The sequence below is a fragment of the Salvelinus sp. IW2-2015 genome, linkage group LG5 (assembly GCF_002910315.2).
Source record: "Salvelinus sp. IW2-2015 linkage group LG5, ASM291031v2, whole genome shotgun sequence".
Lineage (NCBI taxonomy): Eukaryota > Metazoa > Chordata > Actinopteri > Salmoniformes > Salmonidae > Salvelinus > Salvelinus sp. IW2-2015.
Window position 1 is genome coordinate 28,587,376 of NC_036844.1, and position 18,065 is coordinate 28,605,440.

The 18,065-nt window shown below is 42.1% G+C and overlaps 2 protein-coding genes across 2 annotated transcripts; both read left to right on the forward strand.

Moving 5' to 3' along the window:
- Positions 1 to 343: 343 nt before the first annotated feature.
- LOC111964207 (stress-induced-phosphoprotein 1) lies at positions 344 to 7,765 on the forward strand. Its single transcript, XM_023987992.2, has 14 exons — positions 344 to 437; positions 1,485 to 1,694; positions 1,799 to 1,940; positions 2,056 to 2,197; positions 2,429 to 2,594; positions 2,754 to 2,880; positions 4,878 to 4,980; positions 5,257 to 5,377; positions 5,503 to 5,599; positions 5,768 to 5,892; positions 6,027 to 6,063; positions 6,321 to 6,424; positions 6,626 to 6,801; positions 6,946 to 7,765. The coding sequence occupies exons 1-14, from the start codon at positions 429 to 431 to the stop codon at positions 7,016 to 7,018; spliced, it is 1,632 nt and encodes a 543-aa protein (XP_023843760.1). The 5' UTR covers positions 344 to 428; the 3' UTR covers positions 7,019 to 7,765.
- Positions 7,766 to 9,517: 1,752 nt separating this feature from the next.
- Positions 9,518 to 15,404, forward strand: LOC111964208 (fermitin family homolog 3). The gene is made up of 15 exons (XM_023987993.2): positions 9,518 to 9,608; positions 10,285 to 10,409; positions 10,991 to 11,224; positions 11,337 to 11,456; positions 11,590 to 11,758; positions 11,864 to 11,966; positions 12,082 to 12,189; positions 12,312 to 12,446; positions 12,957 to 13,006; positions 13,336 to 13,460; positions 13,745 to 13,851; positions 14,043 to 14,258; positions 14,378 to 14,502; positions 14,618 to 14,759; positions 14,908 to 15,404. Exons 2-15 carry the CDS (start codon positions 10,286 to 10,288, stop codon positions 15,085 to 15,087), a joined length of 1,938 nt encoding a protein of 645 aa, XP_023843761.1. The 5' UTR covers positions 9,518 to 9,608; position 10,285; the 3' UTR covers positions 15,088 to 15,404.
- Positions 15,405 to 18,065: the final 2,661 nt, after the last annotated feature.

An 18,065-nucleotide genomic window follows, 5' to 3' on the forward strand; every position in this document is an offset into this window, starting at 1 on the left:
ATATGGTAACGTTCCTTGACTCGACGTTTGTTGTTTTACCCATCGTACTCAACGCGAACTAGCCTTTGATTTGCTGAGCTTTCCTCGATTAACTAAGCTGAACCAATCATACACCAGTGCGCATAAAGCCAGAAATATTACTGAACTATATGGGTAAGCACTGGGGTTGCCATGTATGCATGCGGAGCTTAGAGTAACACACAGTTTGGTTATAAATCAACTTTATAACCACTTTTATATTGATCAATTATCTAATACACAGATCTGTATTTAACAAACAATAGAAAACATTCTAAAGGAAACTGCCACAAAACATTTTTGATCTCAGTTCTTAGCTTTCCTTGAACATAATCTGGCAACCTAGCTCCATATTGTGCAGGGGCGGTGCTCTCGTCTCACAGTAGTTTCTGGAACCTCATGGTTATACCATGGACAAAGTGAGTAACAACTGTCATAAATATTCCGGTCAAAAACTGTATTTCTTCTGCAATATTTACAGTATTGTCGCACCGTTTGTGTATGGTGGTCAATTGTAACGCGTTTGTTCTATTTGAAAATTGATAGCTAGCTAGCAAACTAGTTAAATTTTTCTATCTCGTTTTACTCAATGCGGACTTCATTGTTACTAGCTCGCCATGTAACGGTAGCTAGTTGGCTGGCTAGCTAGCTAACCGGTAATGTTCGCGTATTAACTATCTAGCTAACCGGTAATGTTAGCACATTAGTTAACAAAATAGCTTTCAATTGTAGTTGGGTAATTTGCCGGCAAATATGTTTGGTCCAGAACCGTGTGTATTAGTAGCCAGCCGATTAGTTAACTACCGGTAGTTAGCTAGCTAATCAGCTATTAGAGCTAGCTAGTTACCTAGCCAATATTACATACGCATGGTCTGTCGATCATCAGAAAAAAACAAAGTTCCGTCACGAATGACTTCATGCTGTGAAATGACTAACATTGCTGCTAGTTAACTTTTTCACGTTTACTAACATGACTATCTAGCCAGCTTTTCCAATTAGCTAGCTAGCGTACTAGTTAGTTATCTAACGAACTACTAAGTTAGAGGACGTGACTGGCAAGTTAAGTTAAGCGTTGGGCAGGACTACAAGTCAGTCAGCAATCAAACGTGCTAGCTATCATATAGCAGTAGCTAGTTCAACTCAGTAAACCACCTTGAAAATCTTAGTGGTTCAGCTAACAGTCTATATCCGTTTAGCTGAAACATGGCCAGGTTCTGCAATATGTAATGGCCTCATATCATGTAGGTGTCTAGGCTTGTTTGGTTTAACCTGACTGCTGGCGCCTAACGTTAGACCATGGCTGCTTTAGGAATCAGATTGTTGTTTATAGAGCTCAAATTGGCCAAATCAAGATGGCAGTATTTCTTTACTTGTCAGTTTTAGTAAAAAATCAATATCATGAAAAAGCAATATATTTAAACAGATTTGATTACAGTGAATTTATTCAGGTCCCTCTTTCCCCTCAGGTGTCACAGTTGAAGGATCAGGGCAACAAGGCACTGAGTGCCGGGAAGATCGACGAGGCCATACGCTGCTACACAGAAGCGTTGGCCCTTGATCCCTCAAACCATGTCCTCTTCAGCAACCGCTCGGCTGCCTATGCCAAGAAGGGCAACTACGAGAGTGCTCTGGAGGACGCCTGTCAGACCATCAAGATTAAACCTGACTGGGGAAAGGTGAGACGATGTCACAGCGCAGTTGTCCAGAAAGGGTGGCTTGTATTTGCACTAGCTATTGTCAAAAGTGACAAGCCTCATCACCATGATTTGTGCTTGCACAGGGCTACTCAAGGAAAGCGGCAGCCCAGGAGTTCCTTGGACGGTTTGAGGATGCAAAATTGACGTACCAAGAGGGATTCAGACAGGAGCCCACTAATCAGCAGCTCAAGGAGGGGCTGCAGAACATAGAAGCCCGGCTAGCAGGTAGAAATATTTGAACCTGTCACACTTTCACTTACATTATAAACACAACAATGGGATTTTGTTTGCTCATGTTTTGTTTTCCCTGTGTTTTGAATTTCACCTCTTGCCTCACCAGAAAAAAAGATGATGAACCCCTTCTCCATGCCCAACATGTTTGAAAAGCTGGAGAGTGACTCTCGAACGCATGCCCTGATGAAAGATCCAGAGTACAGAGCGCTTTTGGAGCAGCTCAGGGACAAACCGTCTATGCTTGGCTCGTGAGTATGTTTCTGTGGACGCCATTTGTCTTGTTGCACCGCACCTGTACATTTAGAAATTTACTGCATTCTTTCAGTTTTCAGTCCCCTTCCAAATCCAAAATGAATTCAACACCAAGATCATCTTGTCTGACTGTAGTAATAAGTACCAGAACACAACATTCCTTTGTAGCGCTTGTGAATTTCCTGTGATCTATTTCAAGTACACTATGTCTGTCATTCTACCTGTAGGAAGCTCCAGGACCCTAGAGTAATGACCACCCTGTCGGTCCTGCTGGGGTTAGACTTGGCTGGCATGGATGAAGAGGAAGAGCCTACTCCTCCCCCACCTCGCAAACCCAAAGAGACTCAGCCACCCCCTTCCAAGGAGGAAGACTTACCTGAGAACAAGAGACAAGTAAATATATTGCATTATAAGTAATCCTATAGTCCTTCACAATCTGGGACAATGGTAATTTGTGCATGCATCTCCTCTCAGCACCCACACCGATTTGTGGGATTTCTTGCCCTCTCAGCACTGTTTTTAACAGCTTAAATGTCCATTGTGCTTCCATAGGCTCTAAAGGAGAAGGAGCTGGGCAACGATGCGTACAAGAAGAAAGACTTTACCACTGCACTGAAACATTATGAAGAAGCCCTCAAGCATGACCCAACCAACATGACATATCTTTCTAACCAAGCAGGTATACAATCATCATTGTGTATACACACAGAGACAGATAATATTGTGTAAAACAGAGTCTGGTGCTCTCTGTGTGGATAGTCCACTGGGAGTAAATGGATACCAGACTGCAATCTGGTCAGAGTGATGACAGACACAGAAGTTTAATGATGAAACGGAGTATACATGTTTTTTTTGCCAGGTAAGTTGACTGAGAACACATTCTCATTTACAGCAACGACCTGGGGATTAGTTACAGGGGAGAGGAAGGGGATGATTAGGTGACCATGATGGTATGAGGGACAGCTTGGGAATTTAGCCAGGACACCAGGGTTAACACCCCTACTCTTAAATAAGTGCCATGGTATCTTTAATGACCACAGAGAGTCAGGACACCCGTTTAACATCCCATCCGAAAGACAGCACCCTACACAGGGCAGTGGCATGTTTTTTTTTAGACCTGAGGAAAGAGTGCCTCCTACTGGCCCTCCAACACCACTTCCAGCAGCATCTGGTCTCCCATCTAGTGATTGACCAAGAACAACCCCGCTTAGCTTCAGAAACAAGCCAGCAGTGGGATGCAGGGTGGTATGCTGCTGTAGTCTGTGTACAGAGGGAAACGGGATAAAATAAATAGAAAATTACTATAATGGAAATCCAATAAACAATATTTCATTAAACAGTCATGTCAGCAATTTCTATACGCAAGTTACAATAAGAGAAAATTAACACACCATAATTCCTCTCGAGAATTAACATTACAGTTACACCAACTGGTAGGCTAATCACATAATTGTACAAAATGGTAAGAGAATTGGTGAAGAAACGTATCCATCTACATACACATTTATTGTATTTACATATAACAATAGCAACAGGAATATTATATAAGTGAAATAATAATAATTTAAAATTATTATTTTAAAATTATTTTAATTTTTTTCTGAATTACATTTGGTCAAAAACAAATATCCCTGCAAATTAAAATGTTTGATCTCCAACAAAGCCAACAAACTGAGAAATGTTTTGTTTTTATGCTAAGGAGTGGTTGCTATGGTGAATAATCCAATAATAATTGGTAGGACACATGAAAGGTGCTTCCGAGTGGCGCAGTGGTCTAAGGCACTGCATTTCAGTGCTAGAGGCGTCACTACAGACCCTGGTTCGATTCCAGGCTGTATCACAACCAGCCGTGATTGGGAGTCCCATAGGGCGGCGCACAAATGGCCCTGCGTCGTTAGGGTTTGGCTGGGTAGGCCGTCATTGTAAATAAGAATTTGTTCTTAACCGACTTGCCTAGTTAATTTTTTTTAAAGGATCTCTAAATGGAAAAATACTGTTAGATCGATAAAATGTCCTTGTAGATCTAATTAAATTTAGAGGATTCTAAATTCATATCTAAAGGGCTATTATACATTGTGAGTGAATTCTAGAATCTTCCCAACTCAAAGTGCCTTGTTGGACTCCCATTTACAGTTGTCTTAAATATGCTAATAGGAGAGGTTAATATTTAATGAGTTAAACTTGTAGTTTTCCTCCATTTAACAAATTATCAAGTTGTATTTATCTCTGAAGTATGTATATGGAAAAAATTGTCATATTTTCTCCATGATAGAACTAATTGGCTTGATCAGAATCATATGAGATTAACTGAGTGAATATCTCTACCCCCTAATCCTGGGTACAATTTTCTATTTCCATATGATTAAGGGCAGATAAAGCAGCATAGCATTTGACCAATTTGTGTGGGTCCTCAGCAAGTCATTTTACAGAATAGATTTGTCCTGCTTTTAAGAATAATTGTTGTCAAAATGATCCATGGAGGTCTTATCTCCCCAGGAAGAGGAGCAGCTACCATAGCAGTAGTTTATGGGGATCTAATAAAATACTATCTCAGCTTACCGTCATGCAGACAATGTCATATGATTTTTATATGCGTAGTTTTTATGATCTGTAAAATTTGATTGGATAATGAGGTGGTTTCTAAGGTGTCTGCATTTGTCCGTTTTCCCATCCCAGCTGTGTTCTTTGAGAAGGCTGAGTATGAGATGTGCAGGGAGCTGTGTGACAAGGCCATCGAGGTGGGCAGAGAGAACCGGGAGGACTACAGACACATTGCCAAGTGAGTTCCTCGTCAATTCCCTGAAAATAATTACACGTGAGTCACCCTCTAGGGTATAAACTGCTGGGAGTCTGAAGGGGACTGTTGCATACGGTGTGTCCATCAAGGGAGGAGGAGAGATTAGGTCTCCTGAATAAGCAGCCAATTAAATCCTTGTATTCACCATTGCCAGGACACATTTCGGTAACGGTGGGCTCTGCTACAAACCGGGGAAATGGAATGTTAGAGCTTGAGTCATCTGTGCTTAATGTCTCTATCCCTATCCTCCTTTCTCAGGGCCTTGGCTAGGGTTGGCAACTCGTACTTCAAGCAGGAGAAATACAAAGAAGCAGTCCAYTTTTACAACAAGAGTCTGACAGAGCATCGCACCCCTGATGTCCTTAAGAAGTGCCAGCAGGTACAGAGCGTGTTGACCCTATTGAATGAGGACTGTCGGGGTAGATTATGCTGGGTGCGATAACGACTCTTTAACCAGTCTGTTAATCACCGTCCTGTCACTCTCACCATCCCTTCTGTCTGCAGGCGGAGAAGGTATTGAAGGAGCAGGAGAAGCTGGCCTACATCAACCCAGAGCAGGCCTTGGAAGAGAAGAACAAGGGCAACGAGTCCTTCCAGAAAGGTGTGTGTCTGTGAAATGGAGGATCTACAGCGGTTGAAAGTATTAATTGTTATGTGTCATGCCTATTTGTACTCTTAGTGGTAAGGTTTCTCTAGTTGTCTGCATACCATTTTAGATTCTGGTAGTGTTAGGATATCTGACATGCTGTGTTTATTCTCTGTTCTACAGGAGACTATCCTTCAGCCATGAGACATTACTCTGAGGCCATCAAGAGGAACCCCAATGACGCCAAGCTCTTCAGCAACAGAGCTGCCTGCTACACGAAGCTGCTGGAGTTCCAGCTTGCCCTAAAGGTACAGCACACCTGACTACTGTGGTGCCATGCATGTACATGAGCTTTATCCTCATTACTAACTAATAAAGTGGATATCATCACGTGTTTATCAGTCAAAGGACTAGGACTGATATTTTTTTTCTCTCTTTTTAGGATTGCGAGGACTGTATCAAACTTGATCCTACCTTCAGTACGTATTGAACTTTAAAACCTTTTTTACTTTAAAAATGAAATGGTCAGTCCACCATTTAATTGATTTAGCACACACAGGCCTCCTAGCTTTTCTAATAGCAGCCATGTTTACTTTTTGCTCCTACTTGATTTTGGTCATCAGAAAACTGAAGATAAATTGCATCTTGAAAACTTGACTGCTGATGTGCAATTGTTTGAACTGTATCAAACCTGGGCCCTTTAAAAGCATAGTCTTCATCTAACTTCTCTCCACAGTAAAGGGGTACACGCGCAAGGCAGCTGCTTTGGAGGCCATGAAAGATTTCTCTAAAGCGATGGTTGCCTACGAGAAGGCTCTGGAGCTTGACTCTACTTCCAAGGTACAGTATGACAGATTTACATTGGTGCACTAGCAGGATCTCCTTTACTAACCAAGTCTAAAAGAAACTGAAAGTGAAGTTTATTTTGTATGCGGTTTCTATTAAAAATTAAGCCATGGTTTATGGTTCTTCTACCTTGTTTTGTTGGTGTCATTGAGCAGACTGAGGCTAACATTTAAACCATCTCTGTTCCGAGTGCAGGAGGCCACGGAGGGCATCCAGCGCTGCATGATGAGCCAGCACGTGAGGAATGACGACAGTCCAGAGGACGTGAAGAGGAGGGCCATGGCTGACCCGGAGGTGCAGCAGATCATGAGTGACCCAGCCATGCGCATGATCCTAGAGCAGATGCAGAAGGACCCACAGGCACTCAGCGAGTAAGCAGGCCAGCTCCGCAGCTACACATTTTACTCACTATCTACATAATATACAACACATGCACCATAGTCACACACTGTAATTGGCCAAATGAACTTGACATTTAGTTGATTTGTTCTCTCTTTCTCCCTGGACCCTTTCAGTCACCTTAAGAATCCAGGCATTGCTCAGAAGATCCAGAAACTGATAGATGTGGGACTGATAGCCATCCGGTGATGAGTGAGGAGAACAGGGCCAGAACCCATGAAGAACCAACCGCAAGACCACAGAGGATCAAGATGCCATTCCCTTAAGATATAACCCCCCCCTCTCCCTTATACCCTCAAAATGATACTGTATGCCATCTCGCCCAAACTTCAACCAACAAAGGGTTTCATTTTCTTTGTCCATTTTTACGGCCTTAATGAAATTGTACTTAGTGTCTTCCTCATCACAACTCTCTGAAACAAATAATTTGATTGGGCAAACTTATCAAACACCTATTACTGGAGCAGCAGACCAGGCTAGAGCTTTGGTTGGCACAATGACACTGCATTCATATCAGTGCTGCAGCTTATAACAAAACAAGTAAAGTTCTATTTGTCTGTTGGGTGTTGAACCATGATGTCAAGGTGCAATATGACTGCTTCATTTTTCACTTCCTTTGTTTATTTTAAGACTGCTGAGATCAGATGGTCAGTCAATATCTGTGTAGAGTGCCTGACTATGATTTCTCCCTTTCTGGACAGGATATCTTTCATAAATTCAGGTCAATGTAGTTGTTCTACTGGTGTACAGGCTTACGAGCTCATAATACTGTGCTTTCCAGATCTTTAGAAATGAATGTTGCGTGGTCATGGAAGTACTGATCTTGGGATCGGCATTGGATTACAGCTGTGGAAGTTAAATGGTGATTTAACTTTTTTGAATATCTCTTGTCATTAAACCCCTTTGACTGGTAATACAGAGCAGAGAGAAGTATCATCTCTAGTTGGTGCTTGTATTAAAGCTTTTCTGCATCACATGGCGCACAAAAAATCTGCCAGCCAACAACTGCGGGATATTGTTTCTTAAGACCTTTAATGTCATACTCAAGGATGTTTTGTTTGTCAGGTTCTTACAGTAATGTGGGAGGTTGTGTTAAAATATATGTACTGTTCCCTTCAAGCTTTTTTTTCTTTTTCCCCACATTTCACCATAGCCTTGCTATGCTAGAGTTCTTCAGGACTCTGGGTGCCAGTAGAATAAACATGGCAGATTTGAGTCTGTGATTACACAACTAGTCCATTATCAGAAGTGGCACCCACACATGCTGTATGTCAAAGACAAATCCCCAGAAGTGTAATGTACAAGTGAAATTAATCCTGTTCTGCAAAATATATCTGAATGTATTTTTAAGTTCATTTGTGTCTGTGGTTATGTCCTTACTCTTTTCCAACTGGGAAACCCCTCAAAGCATATTCAGATTGTGCTAATCTGCATGGATTTGCAGACTGCTTAAAAAAAATATGTCCCACTTTTTAAACTGAACAAAAATATAAATGCAACATACGCCAATTTAAAAGATTTTACTAAGTTACAGTTCGTATAAGGAAATCAATCAATTTAAACAAATTCATTAGGCCCTAATCTATGGATTTCACGACTGGGCAGGGTATAGGCCCAGCCAATCAGAATTTGTTTTTCCCCACAAAAGGCCTCTTATTACAGACAGAATTAGACCTCAGTTTCATCAGCTGGCTGGTTTCAGTTGATCCTGCAGGTGAAGAGGGCGGATGTGGAGGTCCTGGGCTGGCGTGGTTACACGTGGTCTGAGGTCATGAGACCGTTTGGACTTACTGACAAATACTCTAAAATGACATTGGAGGCTGCTTACGATAGAGAAATTAACATTCAATTCTCTGACAACAGCTGTGGTGGACATTCTTGCAGTCAGCATGCCAATTGCACACTCCCTCAACTTGAGACATCTGTGGTGTTGTGTGACAACTGCACGTTTTTAGATTGGCCTTTTATTGTCCCCAGCAAAAGGGGCACCTGTGTAATTATCATGCTGTTTAATCAGCTTCTTCATATGCCACACCTGTCAGGTATTATCTTGGCAAAGGAGAAAGGTTCACTAACGGACTGAAACAAATGTGTGGCCAAAATCTGAGAGAAATAAGATTTTTGTTAATATGGAAAATGTCCAGGGTCTTTTATTTCAGCTCATGAAACATTACATGTGTTTATATTTTTGTCCAGTATAAATGTATGAGAAGTATTTATCCAATGCCCTGAAAACAAACCTTGACCTTATGACAAGACTTGCCATTTTTATGCATCTTAATCTTGATCTATTTTGATCGTAATCTCATGATTTGCCTCTAATGAACCACTAGAGGGCATTACTCACCAAGCCCTCAGGAGTGTCTCAAAATCACCCTACCTACCCGTTCACAAACTAGCCAAGTTCTCATCATGATATAAAAAATGGTAGCATACATATTTTAGATGGCAACTAATCAAGTTGTTCTAACTATCCCAATTCCAATATGTGTTTACTAGTTGATTTTATTTGTACAGCCTATGCAAAACGATTGTCTCACATGTTTCTCAGAAACAATATCTGATGATAAACTCCCCCTTAAAGAAAAATGGCATGCAAAAGCGGAACAGTTATTGCTCTCTTGACATTTGCTCACACACAGGATGAGACCGCAGCAACTAAGACGTTGTGAGAGAGACGGGAGGAAGTAACAGGCAGATTTCACAAGCTGCAAAGAAAGGCAGAGGCAGAGGGCACCTGTTGTTTGACTGAAGAAAATTAGTTTGGGACTACAACTAGGTAAGGGAACAACAATTTCCTGTCAGGGCAGAGAGTAGAAATATGCTATAGGAAATTAAGACAGGGTGATGTTGAGGAACAGACTCTGAATAGTTAATTACTGATGTAACATTATATTATGCCTATGATAGCCTAAAAGTAAAGAAAGGACAGATAGAAAAGATTGGATAGGAGTATGGGTGTTATTGAACAGATGATTGAGAAAGGGGTCATTCATTTACAGGAAGTAATACGGTTTTGGTTTCCTATCTTATAATTACAACATAATGAGGTTTATGCTAGTACTTCATTTCAATATATTTTAATGTGGGGGTTTGCTAAGAGGGTCACGTGCAGAGCAGACAAGATTTTTCCTGTAGTTTTATTCACTGTATTACCTGATCTCACCCTTTTTTGTCTGATCTAATAACCATACATTGTCTATCAATGTTCAGTATTTCACTTGCAATGAGAAAACAATAATTTTAGCTTTAATTGAAAAGTATTTTAATAATGGGTGTTTCTATCTTAAATGTGTTAATGCAGATGGATTTATTACCACTATAATACAGCACCTTAAAAATGGGAGTTGATCGTTAGTTCTATGATGTAACATCAGCTATCACAATTAACACCTGATAATTGAGTGATAATTGTTCACTGTGCTGATGAGTGCTATATTTTCCCTCTCTGTAAGTATGGCTGCCTGGGATCTGTCTGTGACAGTGGAGGAGCTTGGCCCAGAGGCCCCACCCCTCAAAGTTAGCGTGACCTCAGACCTGCACATTGGTGGCGTCATTCTCAAAATTGTTGAGAAGACACGTGAGTTCCCTACCAATATACACTTCAACTTCCATCCATCTTGGTAGTATATTAAAGAGAATAGTATATTTAAGCAACGAGGCCCGAGGGGGTGTGTTATATGACCAATATACCACAGCTAAGGGCTGTTCTTAGGCATGACGCAAGTTCCTGGACACAGCTCTTAGCTGTGTTATATTGGCCATATATCCCAAACCCCTGCGGTGCCTTATTGCTATTATAAACTGGTTACCAACGTAATTAGAGCAGTAAAAATTAATGTTTTGTCATACCCGTAGTACATGGTCTGATATACCACGGCTGTCAGCCAATCAGCATTCAGGTCTTGAACCACCCAGTTTATAACTTCAGATTGCATATGAACATCTATTTCATATACAACCGTGGGGTGTAGAGTATTAAGTTATTATTCCTTCATACTCCACAACATCTGTAAGTCAGACAAAACAACATTCAAAATATCTATGCAAATGAAAACAACAGACTGTACTGTATTTGGCTGAGAGTCAAATATGATCACCACCAGGCACCATAGATGTGTTTATATACATCATTGCCAGACACCTCTCTGTCCACTCCAGAGATAAAGAAGGATTGGTCAGACCATGCCCTGTGGTGGGAGCAGAAGCAGCAGTGGCTGCTCCGACCATCTTGGACCCTTGAGAAGTATGAGATCCATGCCGACGCTCGCCTGAGCCTCACCCCCCAGCACAAGCCTCTAAGACTGGGCCTACCCAATGGGACAACCCTGAGGCTTCAGGCCTGCTTCTCTCGTCCAGTCTTCCAAACGGTCATTGGGGTCTGTCATCTGCTGAGTAAGTAAATATATGAAGAAGAGTTCCCACCTAAATAAAGTAAGAGATTCTTCTTATTGTTGCAGATGTTAATCCGTATCCCCTTACACTGCTTCCCTCTGGTCATCCTCAGACCTGCGTCACCCAGAGGAGCTGTCGTTGTTACGGCCAATGGAGGTGAAGAAAAAGAAAAAAGACAAGGAGGCAGAAGAGGAAGTAGTATACGATCTAACAGGCCTTCGGACCTCATCAGGTAGGTCCAGTCGAATTGGAGGTACACTTCAAATTTCTAAATGCCTGTGTAACATTCCATACAGTATCTTTCACTGTACAGCACATACCAAATACTGTGTAACATATCTTAACTGCATGTGTAATAACGACAGGTCCAGCTCACACCCTGTCCAATGGCATGCCTATGCACTTTGCTGACTCACTGCAGACTGAGGCTGTGTATAAGATGTTGTCTGTCAGCCTACCTGCACCTGCTCCTGAGACTATCACCAAGATGCCCCGTCCCACCAGCCTTATGGACAAGGCACAAGTTCACAGCAGGTGCGTGTCTTGTTTATGTGGGCACAGCATACATAGATATGTTTATGTAGGTTACTCTGTGCGATAGAGGGTGTAATTAAATCTGTGTTTTCTTATTTTCTTTAGATGGCTGGATTCGTCTCGTTCTCTGCTCCAACAGGGAGTGCAGGAGCATGACAGGCTGCTACTACGCTTCAAATACTACTGCTTCCATGACCTGGATCCCAAGGTAGGCCTGCACCACACTTTCTGAGGGGCTATCGATTATTTCCTTTGTTTACCTCATGGTGGCCATGAATTTGAATTTGAATCTGTCACTTTATCTACCTTGTCTCCGTCTCCAGTATGATGCGGTACGTCTGACCCAGCTGTATGAGCAGGCTCGCTGGGCCATCTTGCTGGAGGATGTTGACTGCACAGAGGAAGAGATGATGCTCTTTGCTGCCCTTCAGGTAAACAACGACTGATTGAAATGTCACCAAAGGTTTTTCCCTGTCTGTGACACATTGCTTCCCTTCTCTTTCACAATGTTATATGTTTGTGTATGTGCTTTGTGTGTGTACACTATCCTCAGTACCACATTGGTAAGGTGTCTCTGTCAGAGCCCCAGCCGATGACATCATGTCCTGCCATGGATGATCTTGACTCTGCCCTTCAGTGTTTGGAGGTGAAGATGGAAGCGGAGGAGAGCATCACTGCGGACATGCTGGTTAGTGCCTCTGAGTCGGAAAAGGCTATACGGACACTCCTGACCTGCAAACCAATTTTTCATCTCAGAATTGGTTAAAATTAGGTTACGGTTAGAGTTAAGGTTAAGGGTTTGGTTAAGGTTAGGGTTAGGGTTAAAGGAAAATTCCACTCAAAAACTATCTTTTGGTATTTGTTTCATTAGTCCATTGTTGATATAGTCCCAAAATGTTTTGCATGTCAACGATCAAGTTTTCAAGATATATAACTTTCAAAATGCAGAAATACAGCGGTATGATGCATTTAGCCGGTATGATGCATTTAGCATGATGATGCAAAATGCAAACAACCGGCTGTATTTCAGTATTTTTAAAGTGATATATCTTGAAAACTTGATTGCTGACATGCAAAACACTATACTGTAACGGTCTGTAGCTGTGACCATAGCTGATTTGTAAGGCAGCAGGAAAGAAGTTGAATTGCAACTGCACATGAAAACACAAAATAGACACGTGATTTTATCTCTACACAGGAAACAATGACGGTAGCACCAGAGCTGCAGGACTACTTGAAAATCTTCAGGTAAGATGGGTTGACAATGTACATCATTGCTGGCTGGCTGAATGCCCTCTGATTTCAGATCCATCTTTCTGCCGGTGACAACCTTTTCCTGCCTTGGATTTTAGATTGGATATCGATCACGCAAGATATATGAGACTTTCGGATAGTCTTGAGGAGTTTTTATGAGACATACTCACCCACACACTCCCAAGCAAACACACACTCCGATGCAGCCACAGTTATATTGACATGCACACTCACACACATTCAACTGCATACCCTTTCCAAAGTTGCAGAAAAACGTTAGCGTTTTAGTAATACTTGGTTTTATCTCACTTTCTCCGACCTAGACCAAAAAGACTGACACTAAAGGGCTATAAGCAGTTCTGGTTCGCATTCAACAACACATCCATCTCCTACTACAAGAGTAAAGAGGAGAGCCTCAAGGAACCCATTCAGCAGATGAACCTCAAAGGTAAAATGCACTGACATACGCTGTTGGGAAACTGCACACCTAGCTACATGCACATACACTCAGCCCACATTTTCACATACGACCACAACCACACAAGCTGTTACCACTGCAAAGATGTGTACATACAGCATCCATTCTAGTACATAGAGCTTCAGAAATGACATTCGACACAAGATTTCACTTCTGGGTCAATCAATATTATTCTAGATATAATGAATCGCTGATGACTTCAATATGCCAAGTGAGTCTAACCTGGCCACTTAAGACACTGTTGTGCTCCCCAGGCTGTGAGGTGGCCCCAGACGTTAGTGTGGCTGGTCAGAAGTTCTGCATCAGACTGCTGATCCCTGGGGCTGAGGGCATGAACGAAGTCTACCTACGCTGTGAGAATGTAAGGAACTCAACTCTCAGCTCACTCGGTTTAGAGAATTCTTCCCATGAATGAGAAGCTATTCATATCATCCTATGCAACCTTTTCCAAGGAATAGACTCAACAGCTACATATCAATGTACTAAGTCCTGCTATGTCATGCTCGGCTATGGTATATTTCCATCTTTTGTCCATTAATCTCCTGTCACTAGGAGCTGCAATACAGCAGGTGGATGGCAGCTTGCCGTTTAGCCTCCAAAGGGAAGACACTAGCAGACAGCTCTTTCTCTAGTGAGGTGCAGAATATCCAGTCCTTCTTGGCCATGCAGCGAACCAACCCTGGGGCCAATACTGCTCAGACTGATGACAGCATCAACACATACAGCCTTGTATCCCCACGCTACCACAAAAAGTACAAAGCCAAACAGGTAAGAGTCATGACGATCTGGGGGATACTCGCATAATATTACAGAATGTATGATAATAGAAGCAACCATAACGTTCAAACTTGACTCCAGTGATTCTAACCATTCCTCTGTTCTGTCAGCTAACTCCGCGCATCCTGGAAGCCTATCAGAATGTGGCCCAGCTCCCTCTAACAGATGCCCTCCTCAGGTTTCTTCAAATCTGGCAGGGTCTACCTGACTTTGGGGTGTCCTATTTTGTGGTGAGGTGAGTACTTGTCCTTTTGTCAAATATTTTCCATCTATCCGCCTTGTCAGCATAGCACTAAATCTTTTCTCACTTAAAATGACCCAAGTTCTACACATTTCCTGTATAATCACAGGTTTAAGGGATGCCGTAAAGATGAAGTCCTTGGGGTCACCAACAACCGTCTCATCCGCATTGACCTCAGCATAGGAGATGTGGTGAAGACATGGAGATACAACACCATGAGGCAGTGGAATGTCAACTGGGATATTCAACAGGTAAGACTGTCTGTCTAATGTGTCTTCATCTGTATCTTACTAGGTCTGTCTACTGTGTTGTATCAAATATGTACCAACTAATTATGACTTAAATGTTTATCTGAAGAAGACCTATAAGTGGAATCGAAACCTCCTTTCTTTATTCCAGATGGCCATTGAGTTCAATGGCAATGTGAACATTGCCTTTAGCTGTGTGACTGCAACCTGCAAGATTGTGCACGAGTACATTGGGGGCTACATCTTCATGGCCACACGCACCAAAGAGCAGGCTGAGGTGTTGAACCAGGAGCTCTTCTTCAAGCTGACTGGTGGTCATGAAGCCATCTAAACATCCATGAATATCTGTATCTCAGAATGAATCTCTTCAAGGTTTTATGTTACATGGACATGCAGTATTAGAACAGGTTGTCAGAGTGACCAAGACTTTCAATGGGAAAGTGGTCAGTTGAACACGTTCTGCATAGGCTACCATTTCCACAACTCAGAATTGTATTGTTATTACTCGACCATACAATATGTTTTTCTGACTTTATAAAAGTCAATTGCATTTTTAAATGTTTGTGTGTTCTTGTATTGAAATGTATTCAATAGGCTACATAGATAATATTAAATGAATGGCAAGCAAAATAAATTGCTTATTATTTGCTCTGTTGTTGTGGTTGTTAAAAATAATAAGATGTAAAAGGTGCACATTTATCACCAAGGCATAAAGCCTAATGGAAGGATGGAGGCAGGCCATAGAAGTCAGATTTCTTTTGTGGCCGACGGGGGAAACTTTTATCCCGCACTGCAGATGGCTATATCGGTTTTGTTGTTGTTATTATTCCGATTTTTCAGGGGGTTGCTGCAGCACCCTCAGCACCCCTACTTTCCATGGCTATGAGGCAGACCTACATTCACAGTCAGTCACAAAGGCTGTTTTAGGCTTATCTCACAGGAAACCACATAGGTCTCCTGCTACAGTGCATACTGCCTAAAGACCTAAGAGAAACTAAAGTATATGGCAGCTATAGTCTTCTGTAGTGCATTTCATATAGACTGTAGTAGAAGAACACTTTGGAAGAAGACCAACAGCTGCAGAATTTGTATTTAGGACTGAATAATTCAGCTTTATTAGTTTAAATTTTTATTAGTCGTACATTGAGCTCCAAAGTATGTTTTGTTGTGGTTTTGGCTCTGTACTCCCACACTTTGGATTTGAAATGATACAAGGACTTTGAGGTTAAAGTGCAGACTGTCAGCTTTAAATTGAGGGTATTTTCATTCAAATCTGGTGAACCGTTTAGAAATGAAAGCACTTTTTGTACATAGTTCCCCCCCATTTTAGGGGACTAAAAGTATTGGGACAAATTCCCTTATATGTGTAGTAAAAAGTGAAGTATTGTTAACAAAAATGCCCCCATAAAGAAAATGAAGATTAAAATAGGTTCAGCCCCTGGTTCGACCGTGATCTTGCAGAGTTACTCCACCTCAAGAATTGCATTTGGCGAAAGGCTTGGCACACGCATACTTAGGCTGACTGGCTCTCGTTCAGGCAAATAAGAAATAAGTGCACTCAGGCTATCTGGAAGGCCAAAGTTAGTTACTTTAAGGAGCAGTTCTCTCTCTGTGGGTCTAACCCCAAGAAGATCTGAAGAACGGTTAAAGACCTGGAGAATAAACCCTCCTCCTCACAGCTTCCCATGTCCCTTAAAGTTAATGATGTTGTTATTACTGACATGAAGCACATGGCTGAGCTCTTTAATCACCACTTCATTAAGTCATTTGACTCAGCCATGCCTCCTTGCCCGTCCAACATTTCCTCATCTCCCACCCCTTCTAATGCGGCTATCCCCACTGCTTCTCCCTCTTTTTCCCCTACCCCGCTACAAAGTTTCTCCCTGCAGACAGTCACTGAGTCCGAGGTGCTAAAGGAGCTCCTTAAACTTGACACCCAAAAAACATCTGGGTCAGATGGTTTAGACCCTTTCTTCTTTAAGGTTGCTGCCCTTATCATCGCCAAGCCTACCTCCGACCTTTTTAACCTGTCTCTCCTTTCTGGGGAGGTTCCCATTGCTTGGAAGGCAGCCACGGTTCGTACTTTATTTAAAGGGGGAGATCAAGCTGATCCTATTTCTATTTTGCCCTGTTTATCAAAAGTGTTGGAAAAACTTGTCAATAATCAACTGACTGGCTTTCTTGATGTCTATAGTATTCTCTCTGGTATGCAATCTGGTTTCCGCTCAGGTTATGGATGTGTTATTGCAACCTTAAAGGTCCTCAATGATGTCACCATTGCCCTTGATTCTAAGCAATATTGTGCTGCTATTTTTATTGACTTGGCCAAAGCTTTTGATARGYTAGACCATTCCATTKTWMTSGGCCGGCTAAGGAGTATTGGTGTCTCTGAGGGGTCTTTGGCCTGGTTTGCTAACTACCTCTCTCAAAGAGTGCAGTGTATAAAGTCAGAAAATCTGCTGTCTCAGCCACCGCTTTTCACAGATGGAGTACCCCAAGGCTCAATCCTAGGCCCCACCCTCTTCTCAATTTACATCAACAATATAGCTCAGGCAGTAGGAAGCTCTCTCATCCATTTATATGCAGATGATACAGTCTTATACTCATCTGGCCCCTCCCAGGATATTGTGTTAAATGCTCTACAACAAAGCTTTTTTAGTGTCCAAAAAGCTTTCTCTATCCTTAACCTTGTTCTGAACACCTCCAAAACAAAGGTCATGTGGTTTGGTAAGAAGAATGCCTCTCTCCCCACAGGTGTGATTACTACCTCTGAGGGTTTAGAGCTTGAGGTAGTTACCTCATACAAGTACTTGGGAGTATGGCTAGAAAGTACACTGTCCTTCTCTCAGCACATATCTAGACTTGATTTCCTCTATCGTAATCACTCCTCTTTCAGCCCAGGTGCCAAACTAACCCTGATTCAGATTACCACCCTACCCATGCTAGATTACAGAGACATAATTTGTATAGTTAAGGTAAGGGCAGGTAAGGGTTCTCTCGAACGGCTAGATGTTCTTTACCATTCGGCCATCAGATTTGCCACCAATGCTCCTTATAGGACACATCACTGCCCTCTGTACTCCTCTGTAAACTGGTCATCTCTGTATACCTGTTGCAAGACCCACTGGTTGGATGCTTATTTATAAAACCCTCTTAGGCCTCACTCCCCCCTATCTGAGATATCTACTGCAGCCCTCATCCTCCACATACAACACCTGCTCTGCCAGTCACATTCTGTTAAAGGTCCCCAAAGCGCACACACATCCCTGGGTCTCTCCTCTTTTCAGTTCACTGCAGCTAGCGACTGGA